Consider the following 26,450-nt stretch of genomic DNA (forward strand, 5'->3'; position numbering starts at 1 on the left):
TTAAGTTAAAAATGTGTTTGAGCAGATTAACTAGCTGGGACTTGAAGATAAAGCTGGCTTCTCTTAAAGAAATGTGTTTTACACACTGCTAAGTGTGCCTGGTTCTTCTTTTATTCAAAGGAAGTAAAGGAGTTTTGTGAAAAGACCCTTCAATAGGGTCTTTTCCTTTTTAAACTGTGTGAGAGTTCCAGCCAGTCTGTAGCACTGGCTGGAACTTTGTTTGTCTCTGAAGCAAGAATGCTTTAGTTTTTAGTGGCTTCCACATTTTTTCCTCCTTCTTTTGTAAAATGTGCCAGTGAAGTCAAGTGGGTTGTATTAACATTTTTCCAAACATTCACACTTAGGACCAAAAAAGGAAGTATTTAATAAATATAACCAGGAATATGTTGGAATGTTGATCTTCTGATGATCATAAGAATTTTCAGTCATAAGGTCTAATTAAATATCCCAAGTTGGAAATGCTTGCAGTGACTGTTACATCTCCTTGTTATCTGGTCAAGCATTTTTTAAGTCATCCCAAGTGGCTTCTGTGCCAAAGTGACAGTTTTAATGTGAATAACACACATGCACAAGAGACAGCATTAAAATTCACCTAGGCTAGTAACATTTAGGCATCTCAAATCTGCTCTGAAGGCTTTGATTTAATTTTATGTACAGGGGGATAACTGGCAATGAAGCAGCTCTGCAGTGGTAGTTGTATGTGTTTGTTTAGAACAAAAATTTTCTGGTGTAAGAAAAATTTGTGTGGCTTAGCATGGCAGTTTGAGCTACCATTGCTGACATTCTTAAATTGTGATGGAGTGGGGGAAAAGGGAAATAAATACATCACGTGAGATAGTTTTCCAAAAATAAACGTAACACTGTTATTTAAGAAAAAAAAATTTTTTTTTGCAAATATTAGATAAAGAAAACAAAAATTAAACCCAGAGATAGCAAGTGACTAATTAACCACTTCTGATTAGGAGCAGGAAAATTCCAGCAGTACTCAGATAGAGCTGCTCTGCATTAACTGGTAAAACAAAAAACGCTTAAAGAGACAATCAGTGTGCCAAGGAGCATCTCCTCTATGTAGACAAGTCAGACAAAGGAAGCTCATTGTTTTAGAATTAGGGAACTGAGGCACAGAATAATTGTCTTGTCTGCAGCCAGTCTGTGGTAGGAGGGTAATTGAATGCAGATCTCCTCACCACATGCACATTCTCTATCTATATTCCAACTGGTCAGCTGAAACAGCCTTTCATTAACTGCTCTGTCAACATACCAAGAATTACAGAAGACCAAGAACATTTCATATGCTTCAAATCCACTTTTCCCACCATGGCATTTAAAAGCACATAGAGCAAACACTTACAGTCTGAGTTCTCCAACCTAGAGAGCAAGTTGGAAACTTCCAGACTCCTCTTCCTGTGATATTCACACTGATCTTCTATTTCTAACGCCTGCTTCCTGATGCAGGATCAAGTTTTTCTTTAAAAAATGTTGAAAAACATTTCCAGCTTTCCCTTAGTTGAAAGGTGAAGCTTTACTTACCTTAACCTAGGATGTGCCTTTTACCATGCCTTTCCTCCCACAGTGAAGGGCATTTACCTGCTCAAACAAGGTAAACTGCATCATCCAAGGAGGAGAGAGGCTCTCACAGCACTCCTAGAGGCAGTAAGTGCAATTCTCAGCTCTACCAAGAACCAGCAGACGCCAGGAATTCATCTTGTTTGTGTCTAGGTAGTTTGTGGAGAAATCAAGTAAGAAAATAACCACAGGAAGGATTTGGGACACCAAAGAAAGTTAGATCAGGCCAGTTAGCTGAGCTCATTGACTCCAGATAAAAGGGGCAATTCACAGTCCAACTCCACTTCTGGGCTGTGACACAAGGGAGGCAGAAGGTGTTCCCCAAAGCAAAGTATTTTCTTTTATAGACCTGTGAAAATACCTCACCCAGTGGGGCTCCACAGGCCCCCTGCAGTACAAATAACCAACTGCCAAGTCAGGCCATTTGTTTTGCTAAACACAACCTTCTCCAAAGCATTTTTATGTTACACATTTGTGTATTTTATTCATACACATCTTACCCTACCGGGAGCCAGGGAGGAGAAAGCACTTGGAGAACAAAGTGTGAGGGCCTCCATTTGCTCACAGGACAACTGAGAAACTGTTTAAGAACTTTGGCACACGGGCTGTGATAGAAACGTCATTTCAGGTGCTTAAAATGAGGGATAGTAATAATAAGATGTGAAAGCAATTGAGGGCATTTTGGTCCTTCTCTTTGCTTGAAATATAGAAATCGTTTGATCTTTGCATAACAAGGGGTTTCATCAGCACAAGGGAAATGTTACCAAGTCGGAAACAAACCGATGGTTCCTTAGGAGCCTGGGAGTGCCAAATCAGTGTTTGTTACCCCTCAGCCGTCACCTCACCAGTGCCAAGTTACCCTGCCAGTCAGGCTGCCCCGCTCTTTCCTCACAGTGCAACATAGCAGAGCCCCATTTCCTAAAACATTCCCTGTTAAAGCTTGTGCCTGGAGCTCTACCCTAAAGCCTGTTCCTTTTGAAGACTCGGCGTTTGCTGGTGGCCAGGAACATGTTCAGATTCTTTCAGGTAATGACACTAGGACACTGACTCCGATGTGTCCTGTGGCAGGGATTTCCATAATCTAGTCCTGTGAAAATATATTTTAAATCAGTATTGGCTACTGCCTGTCTGATACCACTTAAAAGAACAAACAAACAAACAACAACAAAAACAACAACAACAAAAAACCACTAACAAATGAAAAAAACCCCAAAGGAATAATTTGTTCAAGGTTAAATTTTGTTTCTTAGAAAAATACCCTGTACCCTCCTTCATCTCCTCACCAAGGAAAGATAAAGGATGCCTAGAATCTGAGTGCAAGGTGAGAACTAAATGAGACAAGTGCTTCTTCCCTTTTTTTTTTTTTTTTGTGATTGCAAAGTGATGGGTAATTTACAGTGGTTTCTATTGATTTTACTTACAGTAAAATGAATACTTAGAGTGTTCTCTATTAATTTTACTTACACAAGGAATACATCCCCCAGCTGCTGGCATCTTACAGCACCAGAGGAGACAGGTCTAAAGTACAGCTTTAGAAGTTTAATTGTTTGCCGTAGCTCCCAGGCATGGAGGTGTGATAAACCTCTCTTATTCCTTCAGGCAAGCCCTCGGGCAGAGGAGAGGAGAGCTCAGTAAACAGTGTCCTCCCGATGGAATAAAGTGCCTGGTTGCAGACCAGGCGCTTGGCTCCATCCACGGGGTGCTTTGGAGAAGAGAAGGCAGGGCAGCATTCAAGTGAGCAGTTTCCATGATGGAGAGCAAATGAATTAACTGTACTCTAAATAAAATCATTCCCTCTCTAGACCACTTCCAAAACAGCAACTACTGCTAGTGAGGCTGGCACAACACCATCAGCATATACACAGCCAAACTTTCCTAGAGTTAGACCTTCTCCTCCATCCCCAAAGCAAGGGCTCCCTTCTCTGCTGGAGAGGAGCAGGACTCCCCACGGAGAAGGAAAATAGATGGAGAGCAGCTGACTCTGTCTCACGTCCATCCTTGAGCTAAGCACAGGATAACTTCAGTGTCCCTGAACTTTCAGGCTTAAAATGGCTCAGCACAGCAATGAGTACCAGCCCAGAGACACACATAGTACTGAAAAGAAGTGCAACTCCTTTTTTCCCCCTCTGATCTTTCTCTGCTCTTCTTCCCGGTCTGATCCCCCGTGTTCAGTGTAAAATACTGGATCTGCTTGTACTCACTCACAGCACAGCTCTTCTGGCACAGTGTCACTACCAATTACTGTTCCGGGGGCAGTTTCTTAGTACCAGTTACCCTCTTCCTTTCACCTGTGCTAGGAAAAGAGTAATTTAAAAATAGATTATCTTCCTTGTAGTGGAGAATCTTCAGACATCAAAGCTAGCATCTTTTCTCTGCAGCCCTGCAGTGAAAGATTGGGTATTCAAGTAATTTCTGATCAAAAGAACTACTTTTGTCATGGGCTGCTTTATGCCTTTGCAGTCTCTAAATATTTTGGCAGCCAAATCCAAACAAGTACACTTAGAGAAAACTCTTTTCATGCAGCTTTGATGCAGCTTACTGTCTGTTCAAGCAGTGCCAGCTCCACAGGCTGCCAGCCCCAGCCCCTGTGGCTGATCCTCAGCCCAGCACAAGGAAGATCTGGTCCCTTTCTCACTCTAGTGACAGTTCCTCCTGTGCATCACAAGATGTGCTGCTTTTTGACGGAAAAGCAGACTAATTCCCTGGGCACCAGCCTAACTCAAGCTTTAGTTGCAGTTTATTTGTGTTCCTTGATCAACTACAGCTTCTAGGTGTTTGGGTTTTGGATTTTCCCTGCAGAGGGGGAATTTGTAAGAAATCGTTACTGTATGAATAATCTCAGCCTGCATGAGCACTCTTGCAGCAGGCTTTCAGGGCATTTACAGCTCACTCTCTTCTGTACAACTTCTAATTTCCCTGAAGCTTGTAGCAACTCAATTATCTTGTTCCCCTCACTTCTGTCACATTAGCTCAAAATCAGGCAATGAGTTCAAAAGCTATTAAAGGCACACAGACAGATACCAGGATCATATAAGTCTCATTTCCTTAATAAAGTAAATTCACATTTCAGATGGTGTCTGGTTCTCATTGCTCACAGTCTAGACAAAACAGGCATTCACAGGACAGACAGGGCATTAGAGTTGAAATTTATTTTTATCTTTATTACATTTTCACAGAAAAGAAATTGCAAGTTGACAATAAGAATAATTTTACGTGGTTTTGGGGACAGCTCAAGAGAATGGCTACAGAAGTAGCAGCTGTTCATTCCTATGTTTCCAGATTTATTCCAGAAGATGAAAATACTGATCAAAATCCAGGAGTGTCTAAATGGAGCTCTCATTAGATGGGTGCCCACTGTAGACAGCACTGGTTGTCAAAGCCATTTTGATTTTTAGAAGAGATCTCCAAACTGGTTTTTATCGATATTCAATCTTCCCACTGGTTCCAGATGACGAGGAAGAAACTCGTACAATGACATTAAAAAGTGAATTATATATAAAAGTTGGAAATAGACATTAGGTGTACGGGTGATGGCAGAACATGAGCATTAACCTACAAAAAATTAATGCTGAGTTTGAAATGAGAAAAGAAAAAAAAAAAAAAAAGAGGGAGAAAAGCAGACAAAGGGGGAGCTTTGAAGTACACTCCAATGTCACAGCTGAAGGACTCCATCATCAGAAATCAAAAGAGAACGTAGATGGATATTGCCTTATAAGTGCCCATAAAAACTGGATGTGCAGTAAGACAGCTGTAAGAAGCTGAATGCTGTGAGTTAATCCATACTTTTTTCACAAGAGCACTGAAGCTAATCCATACTGGCGTTAGGCTCAGTAATTACCCAGTGCAGGTGCATACATTTGCTGTGCCTGCAGCCAGCTTTGATGCTGCTCCAGCTCAGGCTGCTAGCTGGGAAGGGCGGCAGCTGTGGGTACGGATTTTGTACCTGGTGTTCATTAAGACATCCAGAGAGAGATCCCTGCCAGGACTCCGCTCTGCTTAGAGTGTGTGCTTTGTGGATCTGGTTTCTGGAAGTGCTTAGGGTTCAGAAAACTGTGACTAATGCTCTGTTATTCCACTATAAGGATTAACAAAATATTAGAGTATTTTAAAAATTATGCTGTGGCTGGAGGATTTTTTTGCCTCTTTATGTGTACATGTGTAAGTATACATAGGTATATGTGTGCCACTGTCTTTAGCATGAAGGCAATATTTAGTCATTAAGCAGAGGACTAGGATCTTTCCAAGCCTTAATCTGGAAAAAGGTGCCTAATTTGCCTCTCTGATCTCCAAAACAGACTAAAATGTCATTGCACTGCAGATGTCAACTCTGATCATTATTTTCAAAAGCAGTTTCTTTGAATGAGCTTGAGATATTTGAAGATGGATGGCTGTGATAGCTCAAAATGCTAAATATGTTTTTGGTGAACTGCAGAATAAAGGAGTGGAGCAGAGTGGAACAGAAATATTGTAAGCAGCAGATTCTTCCAATGAACTTTTTAAGCTTCTCCTGAATTTTCAAACATATACTAACCACAGCTTGCTTACAGATCTTTGGTGACATTTCATCAGAATGGTTGTTTCTATTGGAGTATTGCAGAAATTCTACCTTAAAGAAGAAGAAAACCCAGCCCTGAAAAGTGAGATTCAGATGAATGATGGTAATATCTGGCTGTTTATCAATATGCTTGCTGCAAGAGATGAGTCAGTGTTCCTCCCACACTCATTAACCTAATTCTACACAGAAAGTGTCTCTCAAAAGGTACCTTGATAATTTTGTGAGTAGGTTTTTAAGGTCTGGAAGTATTTCTGGTACTTGGTTATTCTTAAATCAGGTTATTGCTCAGATTTATCACCCCAGTGGTGCTGATTTAGCACCTTCATGGGCCACCTCAGAAGTGATGAGGGTTTGAGCAGAAAGAACAACCTTTCTGACCAGCTACACTTTCCAGAGGGGTGAGAGGCACAGAAGAGGAACAGATGTTTCCACACGTGAACAGAAAGTGTTGGTCTCCAGACATTCCAATTCCCAACGTTTTCATATACATTAAAAAAGTCAGTTGCAATTGTACCCCTTAAAGGAGAGGGTTCCTAGCAGCTGTGTTTCTCTGCATACATGTAAGTTGGAAACCATGCTCACTTCAGCTGGAACACTGCACTCATTACTTCCTAAACATCCACGGGGCTGGGGTCACAAACAACAAAAAAATGACTCCAAAACCTACCCCAGAATAAACTGCAGAAAAGCCTACAGCTATATGTTTTCCTGCCAGAGTTTAATTTTTGACTGGAGCTGTTTGACATGTTTGCATGTTGCACATATTGCTTTTATCCCAGAGTGTGGGTTCATTAGGAACAGAAACGTGTCCCTCATGTGAGCTGGAGATGGGAAATTAGAGGCAGCCGAGTCACATCAAAGGGAAATGTTTTCACCACAGCTGTGATGCTCAAGAAACACTTTAATTTCTTTACCACATTCTTACAATGTAATCTGATTTGGGCAGCTTTCTGTATCTCAACCTCTCTGCTTTTAAATAGAGGTTCTAATAATAATTAATTACACATATTCTTTGCCTATTTGTACTAGACTTTTCAGGACTTTTTCTCTATACATATCCCTCATCTTCTAAAACAGAGTCTAGTTTGCAGTCTTTTAGCCTCATAACAATAGAAATAATTATGTTGACTGCACAGAAAAAATGGCCATAATTAATTAAGAGAATGAGCTAGAGTCTGAGACTCAGATCAGACTCTTATTCATCAGTAGAGACATTCAAGTGCTAAATGATTTGCAATAAAACCTGTAATTAAAGCTCTAACAGTTTTTCTAGTGCAAAAGGCTTTTTTCTCCGAGAACATTTCAAATAATTTGCTATATTTCTAAAGAACTGAGCCCATGAATGAACTAGTTATTCATGGGACGATGGCTATAAGGTAATCTCATTAAGGCAAGTGTAATGATAGGGCAAAAACCATTAATCAAAGAGATCTAGAACCAAATCCTTAGGGGAAAAAAAAAAAAAGTTTGAAAACAACTTAAGTATGAGCAGTATGTTGTTAACACACCTCTACCTGAGGCTTTTGGCTGGACAATGGCTATTGGAAAGCTCCTTTTCTCTGAACACATAAACTTTGTCTGAGGTATCATCTTTTATTTTATCAGAATTAATTTGATTTCAGTAAATCTGCATAGCAAATGCTAGCATTGTAATGCATGTAACATCATCTGCTTTGAATGTGGCTATGAGTGTGTGCAGTGTAGAGAGAGGGTGATGAGGGAGGGACAGTAGGACTGGGAAATCGTGTGTTGTATCAAAGGATGTCAAGTGCTTGACTGCCAGTACTGAGCTATGGAATATCAGCTGAAACTTCCAGGAAATGTATGACAACTGAGCAAACTGGAGGTGATGTCCACTAGTCCCCAAAATGACCTTTACACTTTGGTGAGAAATCATCCCATCTCCCATTATCCCAAATATGCCTTGGGTTGGAGACCCCTGAGGGCATTCTATCTGCACTACTGTTTTAATTAGAGTTGATGTTTCCAGAGAAACAAAATACCTTGTGCCTGCTAGAGCTAACTGGAATCCTTTGTAGGCCCAGGCATGCTTAAACAGAAAACAAAGGCATTCTAGCAACTGATTTTTGGGAATAAAAGTGGAGAGGAGAAGCCCAGAAATTAAAAAATATAAATAGTGAGGACACCTAACTGTGAAGGAGCTCTTTGGGTGTTCCAGTGACTCAACCATCCTGGAAATGGAAAGATGGACAATGTCACCAGCCTGGTGTCTGCTGCTGTTGATTGTGCAGAAGGATTTTTCCTCTTTTATCTACAAAAGAGATTTTCTCCCTATTTCCTTTGATTCTCTGCATCTCTCTCTCTCACATGTTTCAGCCCCAGTCTGACTTTCACTGCCGTTCACTGTCACTGTGATAAGCTGGGCCCAAGCCCCTCCCCTGAGAAACGAGGGAAGCAATGCTGCTCCTGGATGTGTCTGTCTAATAAGATGGGGAGCAGTGTTTTGCCTTGCACCTTTAGGGCACTCATCCATGCTTAAATGACTCCAGATGATCAGAATTAACCCCGAGAGCTACAAACCTCCAAAAGTCACGTAACAAAGCAAGTTTTTGCTGTCTGTATGTCTCACAGAGAGACTGACTTATTTACAGACTTCACTGTGCTCTGAGCTCTTCAGGAGAGCTGCACATCCAGTGTAATAATGACAGCAGCAGGTCCAGCATTAGAGCTCAGTGGTGAAGGAGAAAGGAAGGATAGCTCCAGCTGAACTTCCAGGGAAATATTTCCTGAGAGATCAGGGCTATCACAGTCACTGCTTCCACCTGCTGCAGATATCTACGGTTCCTTTTAAGCTTTCACTGAAACACAGAAATTATTTGCAAGGAAAATAAATAGGGAAAAAAACCCCCATGATTTCCTCCAAATGTGTTTGGCACATTCAAGGCTCAGGTAGGAGATTGCTGACAGAATTCCACTGCCATGCAACAGTCACATATGGGAAAAGTGTTTATGAAAAAGCTTGCTGGAAACTGCAATTTAACAAGAAGTTTAACAGCAATTCCATGCTCAGCCTAATTAGAAAATGGGAACACATTAGGACCAAAGAATATTGCAATTTATGTGAGAATATAGCAATTTATTATCAATTATGGATGGAGTAGGAAGGCCAGAATTAGCAAGCTTAGCTAATACATCCTGTCAGCTATTAGCTTCTCTGTTAAATACAGTGATAGGACAATATTTTAGCAAATACAGGTCCTGATCCTGAAACTGAGATGGAGAGTTCCTTCACAGGCTCAGAGCTGAGATACTTAAGACTGATTACAAGTACACAGACTTTTACAAGCAATTTTTTGGGAACTTGGCTTGGAGGGTCCCTGGAAGTTAGAGCTATAATTTATAATGAACTACCCACAGACATTCAGATTCCATTATGGTAAGAGTCTATTTTCTCCAGCGGATAACCGAGGAAGAGTCTTATCCTCGTAAGGGTTGCACTGGAAGGAAGATGGGAGCAGACTCATTTACAACATGGTATTTGCAAGGAGAGAAGTATGGCAGGAAGGAAAGGGAGAGGCTTTAATATATAAGCATAAAGCCACAAAGGTTAGAAATGCAAAACTGCTCCATAGGAGAAAAGCCCAGTCTGCCGGGGTTATTCAGTGTAGTAACACACAGAAGGAACACATTAATTGTAACCTTGATTCGAATGTCAATACTCACAAGAGGTGGATGAGAACAACAAGGCTAGTTAATGTCCCCTCAAACTGCCAGAATAACTTCTTTAAAACCCTGCAAACCCACAAACATCAAATCCCTGGTGACTTGGCATTCTACACCGCCAGGCTGTCTGAGCACAGGCTGAGAATGATCAATTACAAGCCTCGTGACTCAAGTAATGAATCTTGTCGCAAGCCTGTAAAGTAAACTTCAAAAGGAGAAGGGTTCTTTTGCTAATTTTTGGAGCCCTGAACGATTTTTCAACAAAACCCAGGCATGCTAAAATGACTTCCCTTTGCAGTCCTCCCAGGTCTGGGTAAAAGGGAAACCAGACTTGGAGTGAATTTTGTGTGTTCCTGTTTAAAAGGTGAAAAAGCTGCTGCTCAGTTACTTCAGCAGAGGGGATCCAGCTGAAGGAGCCAACTGGGGGGAAATTTCTAGGCTTTTAGAAGTTGTTTCTGGAATTTAGGAGCAAAATGTTTCTAATTGTGGCTTCTGTGGGATGAAATGACTGATGAAACAGTGTATTTGGAAGATGTGTCCAAATCCAAAGCACCCGCTTTCTGCAGCACGGCTGGATGACAACAGCTTTTGTTGTAGCCGAGTAAAGCAGTGGGTTAGAAATGCCCAGAGCTGTTTACAAAGCAAGAAAATCAGCTTCAGATAACTTTTAGAAATGGCCCCTTTTATACTGTCATGGCCATGAAATGTAGATAACACCCAAAATTGCGCCTGAAAACCCTTAAGCAAGAAGGGGCTAAAGTACAGCACAGGACCACGTCCTGTCACTTTTGGAATCTTCGGTGGAAGTTTCTAAGGAAGGCCATCAGAACAGATTCAGCAAACATCTCAGTAATTTAAAATAATAATGGTGAACATGTGTTGTAACTGCAGTTAATTAAGCGTTGATAAAAGAATCTGAGCATAAACAATTACACACTCGCTGGAATATTTCCTAGGCAGCACCAACAATAGCAGCTCTGCCGCGCACAGACGGGCCTCAGGAACGAGCGGAGTCTGAGTCTTCTCCGTGGCTTCGTGGTGATAATTCCTGCTCTTGTCTCCAGAGCCAGCTGCTGGGAGACAGCTCTGCTGCAGTGACAGTGCTCCGAGCTGGCCCTTGGAGCACTGATTTCCCTGATGTAAGGATTAGCGCTGGATTATGATGGCAGAAGGGGAGTACAGGGAGTGATGGCAGGTGAGGAGGGCTCGATGCGTTCACCCAACACAGGGTGTGGATGGGTGGGGTTGTGACTCCAGTCTGTACACACCCTGCTCGCTGTGATGTGATTGTAGGTGAGATTACCTTTTGCAGAGGGAAGGTTGTCAGTGACACTCGAGGCTTCCTAAATCACAGCAGGGATTGCAGGACCCTGTTCAGGAATGCTCCCGGGAAGAAGGAGGAAGCTTGAACAGGCACATGCCTGTATTTGCTCAGTATATGTTACCCTGAGCAAATTGGATTGATGATGGATAGTGTTTGTAAAATAAAAAGTGAGTGCTTTTGAAAAAAACTCACTTAAAAGTCTGATCTGAGCCTGTTGTTCCTCAGTCAATGACTACTATTAGTCACTTAAACTCTTGCTTCAGTGATTAGAGGGTGGATCCACAGCTCTCTCACACAAAGGGTCCGGGTTTAAAAGATGGACAAGGTGTCAACATTCCCATGGGTTTGGTGCTACAGAGGGAAAGCAGTAGTCCTTGAATGACATGTTCCTGCCCAGGGCCTGTGTGGGACATAAAAACGCCACGCTGAAAATCCTTTGAGTGGAAATGAAACTTTGGTTGGAGACACTTGTGCTGGAGAGAGCTCAGTGTCATGGTGAACTGCTGCATCTCTGCAGACTGGGAGGGAAGGGGGATGAAGGATCAGGGAATAACGGGAACATCTTCCCAGTGTTGTCTGTCTGAGGCCCTGGGGAGTAGAGCAGAGTACTTGGCCCTGGTTTGCTTGTGCTTCATGGAAAGGGGTGCTGGAGCAATATTGGGATGATCTTACTGCTCAGACTAACTATGGAAGAGAATTGGCATTCCTCAGGGAATAAGGAGAACAAGAAACTGATGTTAAAGCTATTTATATTCTCAGTTATGCCAAGGAAAATATTTTACACTTAGCTTAATATCATAATTGCAAATCCAAAACCATCGCTGCTAGCTTCTAAATACAGAATAAAATCTGGGAGGAGGCAGTAAGTAAATATATGTTTTGGCTTTATGATTGCAGCAGAGAAATAGCCAGAATTCATCATGGGCTTGGACAAGACCAGGAGTCTTAAAAGAAGTAATACCTCTAAGTGGTCTTCAGCCATTCAAATTCCTAAAGAGCCTATAAACCACATAATGTTAGCTGTAACACAGACGGCCACTACACTTTGAGCCGTTTAAGCTGCTTTTTGCAGTCAGTGAAGCACTGAGTTTACACTCTTTGGAACACAGCGTAAAAACTCCAGTAATGGATATTCCCGTGAATGCAAAAGGATTTGCCCCTGCCTCTGAAATGGCAATACTACTGGTGTCACCTCATGACTGGGGATTGCTGCATGCCTGTGCACTGTGACTCCAGTCTTCTGTGGGGTAAGTGCAACTGGAGAACCTTTGGATAACATTCTCTCCATTCTGTGCGCTGATAAACAGATGTCTGTGAAAGCATTGGGCTTTCAGTTCAGCTTGGTGTTTGGCTTTAAAGAGTGAAACCATTCACTGATGATGCACTTAGGTATGACCACAGGGTCTGTGTAAATCTGAATTTCATGGCTGACACTTCTTGCTCACCTATGATTTCACCCCTGAAAAAGATCCCCGTGTAACTGTGGCATTTCCACCAAGCCCTAAGAGGGAAAGCAGTGTGGAGTGCTGACAGAAGGCATCTTTCCCTTACCTCACTGCAGTAAAAGGCAAAAATCTATAGTGAATACACTTCCCACGACTGTTAAAGAACAAACAATCCCTTTTCACAGATTAAGAGAAATCTGGAGACTAAAGAAACTATTTTCTTCTCTACCAAAAAGATTTCTCAGAACAAACAAACTCAGCCTGTGCTTATGCTGAAGAGAGACCTGATCAACTGCAATACGAATCAAAGGCTGGGGGAAAGTTGTTCTCCTCAGGGTCCTGTCTGGTTACAGCCCAGGTTACAGGAACAGTCATGAAAGTGACAGTGACTCTTGGTTTCATCTTAAGGCAGAGGTTAAAGTGAGCACAGCAAGAAGACCTCATCTCCTACCTGACTCCTCTGTACACAAGGCTGTGCAGGCAAAAGCCCTGACTCATGTAACTGAACACCCCAGAATATCCCTGCAGCTGGCTGAAGGAGAACAGTCTGTAGGACTTCGTTGTGCAAGGAAATTACGGAAGAAATTCCATGAATTTTTGGGAAGACAGATACTATCTCTAACACTATTTGCATTAATCTTGAAGAACCACTTCAGATGGCCTGCCTGAGCTTAACTGGAAACAGGTAATTAATGTGGATAGTCTGATCTCCTAGCATGGTTTAGAGCTAAATCTGTGTTTGGACTGAATTATGTGCCATCCCCACTTTAACATCCCAAATCTGACTTGACATTTTCATGTCTTCTGGTAAATTCTGGTGCTAAGGCAGGAAAGCAGAACTGTCCTGGCTGACCAAACCTGAATATTCATCTACACTATTTGGGGACCACTGATGTGACTTAACCTATGACTTTCTTTTTTTCTTTTTTGGGGACCACTGATATGACTTTACCTACAACTTTTTTTTTATTATTTTTTTTTCCTTACCCTGTGTTTCTCTGATCTAACAAAGGAAGTGTTTCTTTCCCTTCTAAGGAAAAAAGTCACCCTTGTTAACACGCCTGCATTAACTCAGAGACTTAAGAAAGGTACTTGAGGTAACAATGATTCCTGGTTTGGATTTTTTTTGTTACATACTTTGTGAAATATTGAGGTCTAAAACCTCCATTCCATAGGTGAGTGAATCATGTTGCCACTTGACCTCAACTGGTGTCCCAGGTAACCTATTAACACACACACAGATGCAATACTGGCTTTCCTTCAGCAGCTCTTGTTCCTCATTAAGTTTTTGATGTAATTGGACACAGTAAGAAGACCCCAGTCTTTTGTGTTTGCAGGCAGCCATTGCTATTCCCCAGTTCTTGGAGTGGGACACTGGATTATAGGCACTCATTGCTCAAGAAATCAGAGCAGGGTGGTTAAACTCAGGTACTCTGGAGTATTATCTGATCTTTTCTATGTTCCACAAGAGAAAGGGTTCATAAAGGGAAAAGAGCTTGATGACATGTTTTAAGAGTTCCTTTCCTTTCCACATCACTGGAAGGTGCAGATGTCAACTTCACAGAATATGATTTATTAAAATGAAACTCTTGTAACTTCTGTGTTCACAAGAAAAGCCTAGATGAGGCTACATATCATAGAATGGTTTGGGCTGGAAGGGATGGAAAACATCCTCTAGTTCCAACCCCTGCCCTAGGCAGGGACATGTTCCCATACAGGAGGTTGTTCAAAGCCTACAACAGCCTCTTCAGCCTGGCCTCAAACATTTCCAGGGATGGGGCATCCACAGTTTTGGGGGGAAATCTCCTCCAGTGCCTCACCAGCCTCATAATGAAGATTGTTTTTTTGTAATATCTAATCATGATCACTGATGTTGCTGTTTGAGCTGCTCAAGTTAATCCACACAACAGAAGAGGAGTTTCACAGCTGTTACTGAATACATAACAGTGCACATTTATACTGCCCAAATATGGGAAATGTTATATTTCATTGAGTTACCATAGCTCTGATTGACATACTGGAGTACAAAAAGAAAGGCCACATTAAAAAAGTCTCCTTCCTGTTTCTTCCTCTAAGTTTCTCCTCCTTGGAAGTGGGCACACATTTCAGACCTGCTCCTGTGTCATTGTGCCCAGGAGTGTTTTCCAGTAGTCATCTCCTGCTTTCTCAGAACTGACTTTGTGAAGGCAAACAGGAAAGAAGTAAGATGGTGAAACATCTTCCCCCACTGAGGGAAAATGAATGTAAGTGCTCTCAACACAAGAGCAACATGCTTGGGCATCTTGACACCACAGCTGCCTTTACACACAGCAGTTGGCTTTGGCCAGGAGGAATACTCTCCTTCAAATGGAGAAAGCCTTGGCTGCAAGGAGAAAATTGAATGAGTTGTCTAATACTGAATATATTCTTCCCATCTTTTTTCAGGTTTCTTGTGAGTTCTAAAGATTACAATTTATTGTAGCTTGTCTTTCACCCACACCATAATAATTGTTTAAATCTTGTTTAGCTTCTGCACTGAAACTGCTTGTAAATACTTAATTTAAACTTGTTCACTTTCAACCACCTTATTTTGAATCTGAGCACAGTGAGTGTGGAGAATACTGAGAAATCCAGGCCAAGCCTTAAAAGCATTCTAAATGACTGAAGTCACTATTTAGTCTAACTTTCCTTTTTCAAAGCAGGAGTGCCAGTTGGCATCTTCTGTAGTGTGTGTTCTCTTCATACCTTTGTATGACTCAGTTACCAATAACTAAAATAATCACAGAGCTGCTCCCCAGCACAATGCATGGACAGTGTCCTAACTTTAAAATGTGTCCACACAAGCAGAGAACCATGAGGGACTTTTCTCCTACGTGGAAACATACAAGAAAAGAGTGCCAGGAAAGACAACAGTGTTTTCTAGGAAAAAAAAATGATCAGCAGTTCTGTGGAAACACCAGCCTTAAACTCAGGTCTTTATGCTGCTGTTCCTTTTCCAAAGCTATTTTCCCTGAAAAACAGCTCTGAAGCATTGCTGAGGGTGTAAGAGGCACGGAGTGGTGCCAGTGGTACCTTCCTCTACCTGTAACCTAAACACATTATGCATATTCTTGAGACTGAGAGATGGAAAAGCCTGTCAGGGAGAATAGACTGGAATCATTCCCTGCTCCACTCCCATTCCTGTGAGAGCCAATTCGGGTGATTCAGTCCAGACTCTGTATTAATGTCCAAGAGATGTTTGACACCTCAACAACTGTAGAATTTCCCTGCCTTCCTCAGGCTGTATATTCTGGTGCTTTCCTAACTGTACTGGTTTGCCAGCTTTCTGCTAAAGCCTCATTTGTCTCCTGTGTGTCAGCTCTGCTGCTTCTGTTCCTCAGCAGCTTTTGTTCTGTGTTTATCCACTGGTACTACATTCCCTTTTACTTTAGACAAAAAGCAAACATCTGTAAAAAGCAGGCCCTATAACAGAACTGTAGAAAGCAATGGAACTTTGCTGATCCTTTTTTGGATCCTTGTCCTTGTCTGGACTCTCCCCTTCAAGAACTCCTTTCTTCAAGGACAATTCTCCAAAGAGAAAATAGTTTTATCAGTGGTGAGTGAAAAAGGACTGGAATAGCATGATCCTGATTTAGCAACTCTAACTCTCAGCATTCATGCAGAACTGCTCTGTAACCAGCTCTGCCCTGGCTTCTGCCTGTGGAACCTCTTGCTTCTGTACAGCACCTTGCAATATTCTTTGGGGAAGGAAAAAAACCACAAGTAAACAAGTACGTTTAATTTTGCAAGTAAAGAGTATAAAACCAAGTCATAATTTAAAAAGCCATTTCTATTTTATATAAAAAGCCAGTCATTTCAAGTTGTACACATGAAGGGGAACAGCACCACAGCCTAATGAGAAACAAATTCTATCCATAATTGAGACAGCTAGGAACAAGGTGTTATATACAAATATTCCTATCAGTACCGTACTTAATATACTTCAGATAAACTTAATTTATCCAAATAGCTGCAGCCCATTTTGCTTTCTCACACTCACTGTTTCCTAATGTTACTTTGCAGAGTCCTTTGTAACCTGGCTATGTTGGCATCCAAAGCTGCTAAGCTATTTTTAAAGTCCTCTTCATCTCGAGAGGTAAACGTTGAGAAAGAAGAGATGCTCCAGTCAGACCTCCCTGAGAAATCATCCAATGAAATGCAACTAAAATCAGCTGCTTTACTGCCTGTTTTCTGAGAAATCCCTGTTGGAAATGGCATTGATGCACGAGGGTATGTACCAGGCTGAGGCTGGTCTGGTTTATCCAAGAAATCTTTTGCAGCCCCACTGGCAATGCCTCTGGGCCTCACTTGGCCTTTGTCTCCTTCTGGCTTTGCTTTATCCCCTGTACCCTCAGGTGTGTTTTCCAGAGTCTTTTTCACACTGTACCCAGCATTTAGTTTATCCAGCAGAGGTGGATCCTCACATCCACACTGCTGCACAGAGCTTGGGAGCTCACAGTGGTAATCCAGCCTCTGAGAAGCCCCTCTGCTCTGGGGTAGCACACCACTTCTTCCAGAGACTGCCTGCTGTTTTTGAGAGGCACTGCTAGTCAGTGGAATATAAATTGTCTCATCCAACTTGCTTTGGTCATCTAGTAAAGTTCCAGAATCACTCCCTGCTTCTGCATCTTGCTTCAGTGGAGCTGGTGGTCCTCTGGGAGCTGATGTTCCTTCTTCTGTGACTGTACTGTTAATTTTACTTCCTTCAGCAGCAAACTTTTCATAGGACAGATTTTGCATTTCTACTTCTCCGATTTTATTTGAGAATTGAAGATCCGTATCTATCAAAATATGATCCATTTCTAATGTTTTAAGGTAAGTCATTACTGAAGTACTCCCAGGAAACAGCTCAGGTTGCATCTGCTTTTCATGGTCCTCCAAAAGAGACTTTGAGAGAGCTTTTTCAGGTTTGGGTCTAACATTGTCCCCTGTGAGGTCAGACAGAAGCTTGGCCATGCTGCCCTGCAAGGTTCTGTTAGGGTAAAATCAACCAGACAGATTCACAATCAGTCACTAAAAAAACAGTTAAAAACCTTTCTATGGAAACAAAGAATTAGATTTATCAGGCTGTGGCAAAGCTGCAATGCACTTTCTAGATAGTGCCATAAAATGCAGTACAAATGTGAACCAATTCCAAATTTTTTGAATTCTTCTTCAGCTCACTGTGGCTAAAAAGTAACAAAAATAGCACAACCCAATGAAGTTCTCCAGATTATTCCTGGTGTACCTGCTTTGAGCAGCACACGATGGAATGAATTGATGCCAAGAAACTGTTACAAGGCTGAAAGAAGCAGTAATTAAAATCACTAAGACACTAAGAAAGGTTTTCTGAATTATTCTTTCCATTGCATCTCAATAAAAAAAAATTATAAAAGAAATAATTCCTCTAACTTACTGCTCTGTCCATCAAAGAGATGAAAGTTTAGATGTTTCTGTCTCTGGCATACACACACACGTGTGATATCACATCGTTCTACCACCACCTGGTGGACAGCACAGCAGCCACAGAAGTGTCTAAACTTCTCTGAAGAGTTTGCACAATATATCCAAAGCAATTGTATATACACACCGCTGTGCATCTGCAAAAAGCTGTTTATATTTCCCAACCTGCCACTATTTTCAGCATAAAAAAAGTAAGATAAAATAAATTCACAGCAATAGTTCTTACTGGCAGATCTGCTATTAGGAGTTAAGACTTCCCATAAGTTATGGCAGATAGTATTTTACTTTACCACAGAACTCAAGGAATATGACAACTCTGTTTTAAAACAAAATGATAGCAGCACTGTAACAAAACAAACTGCAGAGAGAAGTTTTAGCTTATGTGATCTCCCACCACCAAGATACTCAGACTACAATAATCCACAGGATAAAAAGAAACCCCAAAACCCCCATGGAATAAGAAAGAGGAAAGATTTTTAAAAAGAAAAATAATGTCAGGAGGCCCAAAAAACCCTTAGCCAATAGTACCTGGTTAATTCCCTCAGTCTCTGAACTTCTGCATCACGCTGGCGTAATGTTATGCCCAAAATCTTATTTTCTTTCTCTGCAGCTTCCAGCTTAAACTGAAGGCTCTTCACAGTTCCTAATGCCTCTTCCACTTCTGAAATGCCAACAAGAACTTACAATAATTATTTCTTTTAACTTTCAAAATGCTAGACAAAGAATAAACAAACTGAAAACACGCACCAATCTTGAGCTTGGTGGAATGGATGTCATAATGCTGTTTGTTTTCTAGCAATTCTTCTTCTTTATCTTGAATACTTTTTGCAAGATGTTTATTTTCTTTTTTCTGGCTTTCTATTATTTTCAGTAGTTCTTCATTTTTAGCCTGCAGTGAATCAAGGCCTTTCTGCGATTCTTTCAATTGACTCTGGAGCATCATGTTCAAGGACTGCAAAGAAACCACTACCAAAAGTAAAACAGAAAATGTTCAAGTGTTTTGTGTGGTAGTTTGAATTTCTAAACCAAACCAAGTTTTTAAATAATCTTGGTAATATGAATTTTGGTTACAGATAGAAGCTTTTTCATTTGGTTGGTTTTTTTAGCAAGATAAAGCTCAAGCTTTCCTCTTAATCATTTAATCAGTCATCTTCATTTTTAAGAGGCACATAAGAAAACGTGCTTGGCAGCTGAAGAGCCAAATCCTACTATATAGAGTCTAAAAAGGCCCAACTGTACATGCAAATGCATCTGCAGCATTAGATCCACTTAGTTCAGCTATTAGTAAAGGCTACAATTCATACAGATACATGAGACTGCAGATATATAAATAAAAAAATACAATATCTATTGTAATAAAGCTGTAACAAATATGCCACTACCAAGCAAAATTATTGGTACTTTACATTCATAGTTGCAGCTCTGTCCAGATGTCTTCTCACTGCTTTCTTGTTCCCTAAGTTGCTGGTTTAATATTCTTAGTCTCCTAAATGTGAATTGTGAAAAGGCACAAATTCAGAAATATTAGAATACACTCAAAAGGGCTGCACTTTAAATCAGTTTGGTGAGAAGTTGCTTTTGGGAATTAAATGTCAGGGAATACTTCCGAAATATAAAGTCTTAATAACACATTTTTCTTACATTCTGGTACTTATTCAACCCAGAAGCTCCTTTCCAAGTATCTGGTAAATATCTGGCATATAACCCTGTTCTGAAGTAAATGCTACCCAGTTATGTGAGAGCCCCCCGAAATGAGAGACACTTTTGCATTTCAGAATAAACTACACAAAGAATATGAGCAGGCTAACTCTTGGTAGTGCAGTCTTCAGAGTGATGCACTGACCGCACGACCACCAGATAACCGACAGTACTAACTAATAATTAACACCAAAGTGTTAATTATTGCTTTTTAAAGTATATGCCCTTACCCCAGCCGCTTTCTAATTCATAAAAAGGCAGTTTAAAGCAGAGCAGAGCAGATGCTGCAGGTGCAGTGAGCACAGCTCAGTGAGGAGCTCCCCACCTGCGCAGCTGGGCGTTCTCGCTCCGCAGAGGCTGCAGGGCCACAGCGATTTCAGCCTGGATATTCCAACTCTCCACCACGGCTGGGAGCAGGGACACGGAGCTTTCTATCTCACCCACCAGCCTCAGCATCTCTGAGTCACCTGCAACAAGCGAGGGGGGAAAGAGACTCCATAAACCCACAAATCTGTAATACAACTAGTGCTTTACATGTGAGTAAGCAATCTGCAAAATTATTTAATTTAACTTAATAGTATCTGGGGGTTTTTCTCTCCAAGTAAACTTCATCTTTAACTATATGTATTTAAAATTGTTAAGCTTGAGTATGAAAACTATTCTTCACATCCTCAATAAAACACAACCCACCATCTTTCCAACCAGCCTTGGTGGGACTGCTGTTGCAATCTGTCCACACCAGGACCCTTCTCAGGGGAAAGGCTGTACATGAATAACAACAACCTTTATCTTACTGTCAGGATAATACTAAAATATTACAAAAATAAATACTTATCCAGAGTGAATCCTGAAGGTTTTACAGTTGTGAAAAAACACAGTAAGATGTCACACATCATCTAACACATACAACTTTCAGAAACTGAAGTGCTCACTCTTAATAGAACTCTTGTGTTATTTGTATGTAATAACTATACTGCACAATGAAAATATCCTCACCTTGATCTGTTACCAGTGCTCTGAGCTCCCCCATAAGGTATTTTACAGTCCTAACTTTATGGGCTGTTTCTTCTGAACTTTCTTTTCTAGATTTTAGAACTTTCTTGACATAACTCGTCTTACAGCTTGTATCTTTCACTGGAGACCAATCAAGTACATTCAACTCATCTTCTTCAGTGCCCACGTCCTCCCTGTGCTCCTCAGGAGTGTCGTCCTCTGTGTCACTTGAGCCATCACACTGTGCTGGACAGTGATGAGGGCCCCTCTGTTCAGTCCTGCCATTCAGCATTTCATGGGACTGTAACAGGGCTTGTATGCACCACATCAGATCTGCTTCTCTCATCTGCTGCTCCTGGCCTGGGGCCGTGTCTCTGGCAGAAGATGCTGGGATCAACGCAGGCACTGAAGGGGTTGATGCTCTTGGTGCTGTAGGAGGGATCACACCAGGAAGAGCAGCTCCAGACCCTGTTTGTGCAGCAGCAGCAGGAAAAACCATTGGGCAAGCCACAGGTCCTCCCATCTCTGGCACACATTCATTGGCACCGTCTACAGGAACACCCTGCATAAAACATATTCTCATTAAGCAAAAAATTAACATGATTTTTAAATCTTTAGGAGAAAAACCCCAACCAGCACCACCCTTATCTGACTCACTGTAGGCTTGTTCATTCTTTGCTAATTATGAGAACAACTACAAATTAATAATGGAATAATTTTCCTGTATAAAAAGGAGCAATTAAAATGTAAATCTGATTTAGATTACCTTTATCTGAAATGTTATTGGCAACATTAAAGCACAGTTCTTTTACATTGTTCTGTAATGAAAAAACCTCAGCAGTTTCTTGAATCCAAGCAGAAGAGGGAAGAAAAGAAACATAAAGGACAATACCTTTTAGTATTTTAAGTAGATGAAATTTTAAAAGTCAAGGTCATCACTAGCTACATATGGAGTGCCTGCAGATGGAAGGTAAGTTTACAGGTTTACAGATTCAAGCCCTTTGCCACATTTCCTGAGGTGGCAGCTGGTATCCTCCATCACCTCTATTCTATACCCTGAAATATAGGGTATTCTATACCCTGAAAAGGCATCTCAACACGTGGCTCTAAGATGACACAGCATGTCTGAAGAAATAATTGCCTTGATCATTGGCAGGGAAAGCTCCATATGATATATGGGTTCTTCTATCAGGAGCTGCCTAATGATCCTAGTGTGCATTACTGAGAATGCAATTAACAGTAATCAATAATTTCCTGCACTTTCCATGTTTGCTGTCCATTACAGAAGTCCCCAGGCAGAAGCAAGCAGCCAGTTGAAATGCCTCTAATTCCATTTCTTGGTGTCTACATAAAATGTGTTGTGAATAGCAGCGTTTTCTCTGTGCATCATTACAGCTTGAAATACACAATTTTTTTAAAGGAAGATTATTAGGAAAACTGATGCAAGGAAATGTACAAATAAACAGGCAGTGCTAATTCAGTGTTTGCTGATAGTGAGCATCAAACTTTTACTTACTGACTGAGTGGATGAGGGATTAGATGAATGCTGCAGGGACAGTGCTGATGTGGAGGTAGGTAACTGATAATTCAAAGCTGTAACATTTTGACATCCTAAAAGAAAACAACACTCAGATCAGGGCAATGTGGGCAAAACTCATGCCGTTAAATAGTCAACTCCACACTAATAGGTCCACTAACCCTGGTTTGAGGTGGGACAAGGAGTTACAGCAGGAATTTCATTATTCTTCTGTGGGGGCTGGCCAGTCAGAGACATCTGAGTTTGCACATGCTCATACAATTTCTGAAAGGCCCCAGGAGAGTGTTCACTGCAGGGCACATGAATTGATTGAACCATCTGATTCTGTGCTGCACTGGAAAGCTCCTTCTCACTAGAGGGTGTGGTAGATGAGGCAACTTTTCTATTTGATATTGGCACTGTAGGAAAATAACAAAAAACTCCAGCTGAAGTTGCCTGTTTTCTTGATCTACACAAACCCATTGCATCATCTGGCAGATTCTGCAAGGCTCCCTTGAAAACAGAAACAAAGGCTGTCTACAGGCCCCACTCACCTACTGGATTAGAAACTGCACAGAAGAAGCAGGTGGCAGAGAGGCAGAAATGATAATAAATGAAATATTTTCCCTGGGAGCAACTCAACTGACAGCACCCCATCTACCTTTCTCTTCAGTGCTTTGGCCACTAAACCATTTGAGGTGTTGTCATTTCTAGCCACACTTCCCTGTTTCCACAAACCCATCTTTGAGAAAAGCCTGGCTGGACACTGAACTTCAGAGCAGCTTCTAGCTGTGGATCCTAAACTGAGGCCAAGCATTGCAGTTCTTCCCTGTCCAAGAAAAGCAGGGAAAGGTTTTTCTCTGTTTTCATTTTCCTCCACACTTCCTACCAGATAAACCTGATGATGCTGGTACCTGTAAACACACCCAACTTTCTTCCTTGTACCTGAAATTCAAACACTTATGAATTTCAATAATTGTTTAGTGAACATTTGAGGTTGCTAAAAGGGAATAATACATCCTTTTGTGGATCCAACCCAGGATCAACCTGTCACAAACAGCAACAATTATTTGAAGCCTTGCTGCATCTCAATAAGTTGAGGAGTCTTTCAAGGTTGCTTGAACAAAAAATAAATCAAGCCTAAGAAAGCCCACTTACCAATTTCTTTTTGGACAGGGGCAGGAGTGATGATTCTTTTTAACCCTTTCTTCTTGGAAGTGTTTCCTTTGGTTAGCAGAGGCTTGGAAGTAAATTTAAAGGTAGCTGTTTTCCCAGGTTGTTTATGGACAGTTTCCCTTCCTAGGAGTAGTTGAAAGAAAAAGCAGTCAACAAAACTAATCAAGAGAGTATTACAAAACCTAAAAATGTAAGTGTGTTTTCAATAGGTACAACCTGAAGCCTCCTTTTGTAAGATATTCTTCAGTAAAGCTGCACAGTGGTCAAGCCCATTAGGAACAGCATCAACCTGCACAAAGAGCACTGCAGTCAGTAAATGAGCACCACGTTTCAGTACACCGAGGTGCTGTTTTAGAGGTGAGTGTACCCCAATCTGCCATGACAGGACAAAGAACAACTCATAACCAAAAAATGTGCAATTTCTCATGTACTACTCTGCAAATACACGAAAGTTTGCAAACACACAGACCATGCAAAATACCTGAATTGTGCTGTTGCATCCGTGTCCATCTGCTGGATTTTATGTTAATTACATGTATGTTTTTTATTCTTATTTCTATGTACATTAAAACAATACAGCCTACTTTATTTTGGAGACAACTGGCTCAGGACCAGTAAAACCAGTCCTGCAGCACTGACTCCGTGCTACCCTTTCTTTCCAGCACAAAAACCTAACAGGGGCAGCTGCTCTTCGGTGAGGGCCAGCCCTTGCCCATGAGCAGCTCATCTGTGTTTGCACAATGTATCCTTGCCTCCAGGAGATCTGTCCCGGCCAGACTCAGGGCACACAAAGCCCATTTGCTCCTGTCTGAAAGATGCAGGACAGACACGCTCTTGCTCACCTTGCAGGAGCAATTTCAGGTTCAGATGGAAATTAATTAGGATCTAAATTAATCTGGCTTTCTTCTGTTACTCAAGGTATGCCATTTTCCCTTCTCTTTAGATGACAGGGATGACTGTGTTAAAGAGCCATTTAATTACCTGACTGTCTGATTCAGTGGAATGGAATTCTGCATCAGAATGACATCCTTTCCTTAAGCCAAGCCTGAAAAAGTGAAATTCACTGTTTATACCACCTCCTTAATGGGAAACAAAGTAAAAAAATACAAACTTACTTTCATTAAATAATAGCAAGCAAAACAAAATTAATTTCATCATCAAACAAAATAACTCTTTCTGAAAACTATGCATGGCTGCAACAAACATGTTAAGCAGATAATAAAAATGTATGTCAAAGAAGAATTCAGTCTCCACTCAACCGTCTTACATACAGTTAGTAATTATATAAATTCAGTCTTTTATAGATAAAACTTTAAGAATGAAATCTGTATTTTTATTTGCCAAATTTCTATTCAGTTTGTGCCTGTCCATGGGATGCTTAGAACCTTTCAGTTCAAAATGTCTTATATACACACACAAAGATTTTTTTGTTCAGCTGTGACAAGTTCATGACAAGTATAAGACTCCCAAATGCTCACACACACACACAATTTAAAACAGTATTAATGAATAAAGTCTTACTGATTTCTTCCATTTGTTAGTTTAACTGCTCCTGACAGCCTTCCAGAGGACAGAGCCTGTTGATTACAGAAACACACTTTGATTTTCACGCAGTATTTTCACAACACTTGAAGACTACTATTGCCCACCAATTCCACAAACTTTTGCCAAGGTGGATCAATTCAAGAGAAGTTACAGCCCTCAACACAAGGGGCCAACTGCTGCCAGTAGAGCCCGAGGCTTATGGTTTTCATCTCACAAAGATGCCTTGACAGCAGGATGCTTTGTGAATTTCCACAGCATTCTACAGACACAGCCACTCACTGGAGGACTCTCCAAGAGCTGAAGTACAACTGTGTTTCAAGTGGAAACCATGCTTGATAAATACAGGCCTGATCTGTGGGGACTTTAAGAATCATCTGTGGCCAGAGCACAGCACAGAAACACAGTTACAGAATCACAGCGTGGGTGAGGCTGGAAGGGACTCAGTGGCTCAAGCAGTGACATCCCAGAGCACATGGCTCAGGTCTGTATCCTGACCCGCTCCTGGATATCTCCAGTGAGGGCCACTCCACACCCTCTCTGGACAACCCGCTCTCCCTCACGTTCAGGTGACCTCCCTGTGCCTCGGTTTGTGCCCATGGCCCCGTGTCCGAGCAGAGCCTGGCTCCGTCCTCCGACACCCCCGGCAGCTCTTCGCACACACTGCTAAGGTCCGCTCTCGGCCATCTCCTCCCGAACACCCACAGCCCCTTCAGCCTTTCCTCGCAAGGGATGATGCTCCAGAGCCCACTGGAGCCGCTCTAGGAGCTCCACATCCCTCGGGCAGAGAGGCAGGCCCAGAGCCGCGCACAGCCCCTCAGGAGCACGGTCAGGTGGCTGCGGTACAAGGCGGGCTCGGCCTCGCAAGGCCCGACCTCGCGCAGGAGGCGTTACGCGGACGGCGAAGGGCGATCCTCCGACGCCCCGTCACCCCCTCCGAGCACGGCCGGGCTCTGGCGAGGGGCCCTGAACGAGGACCGAGCCCCGAAGCAGGGCAGACCCCGCCCGATCCCCCCGGCCCTCACGCACCTTGCGGGGCCGAGCAGCCCTCGGCGCGGCCATGGCCCCGGCCCGGCCCCGCCCACACTCGCCCCGCCCCCACCAGCGCCGGCCAATCACCACCCGATCCGTCCGAGGGGGGCGGGGCTAATTCAAGGGGCGGAGCTAATAGCCCCGCCTCGCGGCGCGCCGGCGGCCTCGGGCGCGGGAAGGGGAAGGAGATGAGCGAGGCAGCGCGGCCGGGGATTGGTGGAGAGAGGGAGCAGAGGAGCCAATGGGAAGCGAGAAGGGGAAAGGGCGGGGCTAAGGCGGGCCGTGAGGGGGCGGTGCGTGCCCCGCCCCGCCGCGCCCCGAGGGAACGCCCCTCAGGAGACGGGAATTCTCGCCCCGTCGCTGTTCAGCCGGGATAGCTTCTTTGTGTGTTCCCGGGGACCGCCCTGAGGGACCGCCCCGAGGGACCGCCCCGAGGGACCGCCCCGAGGGAGCGCCCCG

General features: G+C 42.4%; 1 protein-coding gene across 2 annotated transcripts; it reads right to left on the minus strand.

The window, feature by feature from the left end:
* Window positions 1–16,164: 16,164 nt before the first annotated feature.
* On the minus strand, window positions 16,165–26,033 carry CCDC14 (coiled-coil domain containing 14). 2 transcript variants are annotated; one of them, XM_066323070.1, is made up of 13 exons: window positions 25,989–26,033; window positions 24,939–24,994; window positions 24,399–24,462; window positions 23,634–23,706; window positions 23,400–23,540; window positions 22,424–22,660; window positions 22,242–22,336; window positions 20,729–21,287; window positions 20,058–20,199; window positions 19,441–19,520; window positions 18,782–19,000; window positions 18,563–18,695; window positions 16,165–17,564 (listed from the first exon to the last, which is right to left on the minus strand). In XM_066323070.1, the coding sequence occupies exons 1-13, from the start codon at window positions 26,019–26,021 to the stop codon at window positions 16,589–16,591; spliced, it is 2,808 nt and encodes a 935-aa protein (XP_066179167.1). In that variant the 5' UTR covers window positions 26,022–26,033; the 3' UTR covers window positions 16,165–16,588. The 2 variants fall into 2 exon arrangements, with proteins under 2 accessions (XP_066179167.1, XP_066179169.1); XM_066323072.1 differs by lacking the exon at window positions 22,424–22,660.
* Between the last annotated feature and the right edge of the window lie 417 nt (window positions 26,034–26,450).

This window comes from Sylvia atricapilla, chromosome 7, assembly GCF_009819655.1.
Source record: "Sylvia atricapilla isolate bSylAtr1 chromosome 7, bSylAtr1.pri, whole genome shotgun sequence".
Classification (NCBI taxonomy): Eukaryota; Metazoa; Chordata; class Aves; order Passeriformes; family Sylviidae; genus Sylvia; species Sylvia atricapilla.